The sequence below is a fragment of the Bidens hawaiensis genome, unplaced genomic scaffold, assembly GCF_021521415.1.
Source record: "Bidens hawaiensis isolate Kalapana, Puna unplaced genomic scaffold, B.hawaiensis_p1.1 tig00043093_1, whole genome shotgun sequence".
Taxonomy (NCBI): Eukaryota; Viridiplantae; Streptophyta; class Magnoliopsida; order Asterales; family Asteraceae; genus Bidens; species Bidens hawaiensis.
In genome coordinates, this window is record NW_027497660.1 from 128,869 (window position 1) to 133,071 (window position 4,203).

The 4,203-nt window shown below is 40.0% G+C and overlaps 1 protein-coding gene across 1 annotated transcript; it reads right to left on the reverse strand.

The window, feature by feature from the left end:
- Positions 1-356: 356 nt before the first annotated feature.
- Positions 357-3,065, reverse strand: LOC143594120 (transcription factor GTE7-like). The gene is made up of 3 exons (XM_077073508.1): positions 835-3,065; positions 506-740; positions 357-415 (listed from the first exon to the last, which is right to left on the reverse strand). Exons 1-3 carry the CDS (start codon positions 2,359-2,361, stop codon positions 357-359), a joined length of 1,821 nt encoding a protein of 606 aa, XP_076929623.1. The 5' UTR covers positions 2,362-3,065.
- Positions 3,066-4,203: the final 1,138 nt, after the last annotated feature.

Sequence of the window (4,203 nt, forward strand, 5' to 3'; positions counted from 1 at the left end):
ACCTTGTGTAATCAGCCATCATAGTGTCAACATTTGATATCACAAACAATTAGAACAATAAGAAGAATTTCATTTGATATCACAAACAATAAGAAGAATTTGCAAAGTGATGGAGGGATGGATGATGATTCCTACAACTACATTACACTTTCGTCTTGTTGGTCATCATATGTACACCACATCCCCTCCCTCCCATCTCCCTCTCCTTCCTATTAATAATAATATATAAAGTCATCAGCAACACTCTCAAAAACCCAATCTTCTTCCCTTTTAACCCATCTTCACCACATCCCGCGCAGCAGCACTGCTTGATGCATTTCTCACATTCCAACTCGATTGACGCGCTCCTTTGGGTGTCAAGATTGTGCATCATCTGCATCCGAATCACTCCCAGAAGAGCTCCCAGAGCCTGAATCTGTAAACAAATTACAATCAACCTTATTATAATAAACCACCTCTTGTTTCTCAACATACTTCAAATTGCTGGAAAGACAAGATTCAATACCACTCGAAGACGATGAGTCGCCACTGCTCGAGCTGCTTGATCCACTCGAACTGCTGCTTGCAGCATTGTCATTTCCTAGACCCGCACCTGCACCGAGGCCACCACCGCCGTCGTCTTTCTCAATCTCCACGTGCGGGAAGCTGCTCTCAGGCATCTCGTCCCCAATGTCAACATCCTCTTCACCTGTTTCTTTCTTGCTCTTCTTCATATTATCCATTTTCTCAACAAATGCAACCTGTATTAATTAAACAAAACAGAACCGACCAGTCAATTACCGAACCAAATCAGGCATTAGATGGAAACAGTTAAATACAAAGTGAAAGTCTTACATCATCAATGTCTGCTGAGGCGCTTGCAGCAGCAAGAGCTGGATTACTACTAACCAAAAGCGCCTGTCTTTTCGTCTTGCTAACATGCTTCTTCCAATTCGTCACAAACCGATCAAGCTCCCAAAGCGTTTCCGTGTCCAACGCTTCGATATCAAGCTCGATTTCATCACCCTCTTGCGCCAGCTGATCGTTCCTCTTGCGTATAATCTGCAACAGCTGAGGCATCTTTTCCGGAGGCATACTCTGCAGCCCTAACCCTAACTTCTGCTTCTCCTCCATATTCATTTCCCTCTTGTTCGGGTCTTTCGCCCTCGGCTTTGGCTGCTTCGGCATTAATGCCCGTGTTGAAGCCGACAACTGCTTGATCGGCTCCGTAGCCTGCATTGGCGATGGAGTTCGTTCTCGTATCCGTTCTTGAATCCGGTCAGGCACCCGTTCTTGTTCCATTCGAATAGGCGATTGAACAACCGATGGAATAATCGGATTAGACGCAGTTGAGTGATTTTGCTTGTAGGAAACCAAAGGCATAACCGGGGCACTGGTTTTCGGTTTCTTTACCCTCTCGGGTGATTGAATATCATCCCACGAACTTCCATCCAATTCATCCACAGCCGAAAACTCATTAACATGATTATGATGAGTCGCCAATTTCGCCTGAATCGGTCTAAACAACTCCTCAAAATAATTCAACAGCTGATCCGCCATTCCGTGAACCTCATCCGTTCTCGGGTTATACAACATCGCATTCTCAAACACCAATCTCACATCCATCGCAAAATCCACAGGGTTGCCGTAAAAATGCTTAGACAGATACGACTTCACCGTGCCCAAATCCATCGGCCGTTTAATAATCTGGTGATAATCATGAAGCCCTAACGCAACCGCATCCACCGGCTTATTAAAAACCCAGCTCATCTTATGCTTCATCAATTTTGTCAAAGCCTGCCGGCACATCTTCATCAAATTCTCATCGGCTTCGCCTCCGTTCACCCGGAGATGCTTCGGCTCTTTTGGGTTCGACCCCAACGGACCCGGCATCCGTTTATTCCCAGACAATTTCTTAAACTTACCATTCGCCGATCTGGGGTTAGGGTTTACACCCGCAGCCTGAATCCGATCGTTTAAACTACGAATCCGTTCAAGATCCGCCACCAATTTCTTCCTCAGCTCATTGATCTCGCTTCTCGAACAGGCGGCAACGTTATACGTCACATACCCACCGTGATTGAACCCGTTTCCGTACACCCCGGTGTCAACCGGCCTCTGATTGAACGAGTAGGCGTCATCGGACGCCGTCTGAGTCACCACAGGATCAACGGCACCGTTGTTGGGAAGGCGGCCGTTAATACCCACGTTGCCAAAATGCTTCTTCTTGCTGGATTTGGGTTTTTGGCTAGGGTTAGGGTTAGGGTTCAGATGACGAGGATTATTTCTCGAATAATTTGGGATTTCACCCATGAATGATTGATGATGATGGCCGTAGCTCGTCTGATTATTATTCCTACTTGCTAACGCCGTCGAAGCCATTAATGGAAATCGACGGCAGCGTTAACGGCGGATCTGTATCAATCATACATACATGCGTATGCGTAAAAAAAATAATAACAAACGACGGAAAATTGAACAAGAAATATATATATAAATAATAATAATTATTTATATATATGTGAAGATTATGGTATTCTAGGGTTTGATACTGAGCGAAGATTGAAGGGGTTGGGGGTGGTTCTTAAAGGCGATAAGATCTGACCGTCGTAAACCCGGGCAGGATATCCGCCGTTGATTACTTTCTGACCGCTCATCCAACGGAGGATATTCATTCACCTGCTGTCTGGGCAACTTGCCCATCAAACCTGTAATCGACGGTCCACAACAGATCCGTTTCACACGTGGCGTGATCTGAACCACTTGATGAAAATATCGTGAGTTTTAAACTTTAATTTAGGGTTTTTTGTTTATGTGGGGCCCCGGGGAACCCCACTGTCCAAACACATATAATGACATGGACTGGCTTAAAAGTAAAATATGAGTTGTACGTCAGCCACGCGCCTGGCACGTGGTGTAAATACAAGCGCGTGTTTGGGGTAGAACGGTAATTGTGACTGTGAAGGTAACCGACCTTTTGTGGTGAAAAGACGAAGGTAGCCTTGGATGGTAGGAAAAGGTAAAAGGGTGTTGGCACCTTGAATACTAATCACCTCCTCAAATAAATATATTTCTTTTTTGATTAAAATATTTATAGAATCTATAAATATATTAAAAATTATATAAGTGTTTTTACTCTCTTTAACAATTAAAGAATTTACATTGCCAAAACAAAGAAAAAAACCAAGAAAATTGGCATATTTTTATTTTTTTTGTAACAAATGAAGATATAATATTGCAAGAATTCAACTTCAAACCTACCTAAAAAAATTGTGTTTTTACTATATGAAAACTAGTTTGTAAAGCAAAATGACCAAGAGAGATTAATCATTTAAATAAATATGTTTTTTACAATAAAAAATTAAAGACTTCTAAGTTACAAAAGAAATTCACAAGTATGAAATTAAAAGACTTTTAAGTTACAAAAAAATGAAGGCATAATGTTTTCATTTATAATACAAAAAATATTTATTTTGATAGAAGAAGGCATCTTGTACCAACAATTTGTCAGTCCAAAAAAAAAAAGTAACAAAGAAACTTCAACCTTATCTAAAGTTGCATTTTAATTCTTATAATAATAATTTGTAACGCAAAAAGAACAAGAAATTAATTGTTAAAAAATGTGTATTCAATCTTTTGACGATTAAATTTTATAAAAAATTAATAAAATAACAAATAATTGTAAAAAAAGAGGCAAATGTTCGTTTTTCTACTACAAACATGACATACAAAAATGTTTGGTTAAAAAAAGGCAAAATCAAACAACAAAAAAAACTTAAAACTTATCAAAAACCCAAAAACTTAAAGTTTTTACTCTCTAGCTTTTATAAAAAAATTATAAAAAATATATACCTTTAACATAAAAAAATCAGTTTGCAAAGATTAACTATTAGAAAAATAAAACCAACATCAAAATTAATAAAATAAAAACTTTAACAACAAAGATACACCGATTTAACAAAAAAAAAAGAAAACCTAATTTTGTTAAGATCGGAGAAAGAAGAAAGGATATCATCTCCGGCAGCCGGAAAAGTATGTTCCTCTCCGATCTTCAAACATGTTTCCGACTGAACCCAACTCCATAGATCTGTGGTTTTCATCAGATCTGAACGGACTTTGTCTGTAAGGCGGCGTTGCGGTGGCGACGGCGGCGGATGGATCTGAAAGTGAAGGGGTGGGGGGTTATTTGGGAGTGGATTAAAGTTTTGGGTTGGGGCGTTTATT

Coding starts and splice junctions, on each gene's coding strand:
- LOC143594120 (XM_077073508.1), bottom strand. CDS start 2,361: ATGGCTTCGACGGCGTTAGCAAGTAGGAATAATAATCAGACGAGCTAC. Junction 741..834: donor CCTCAGCAGACATTGATGAT/GTAAGACTTTCA, acceptor TAATTAATACAG/GTTGCATTTGTTGAGAAAAT. Junction 416..505: donor CGACTCATCGTCTTCGAGTG/GTATTGAATCTT, acceptor ATTTGTTTACAG/ATTCAGGCTCTGGGAGCTCT.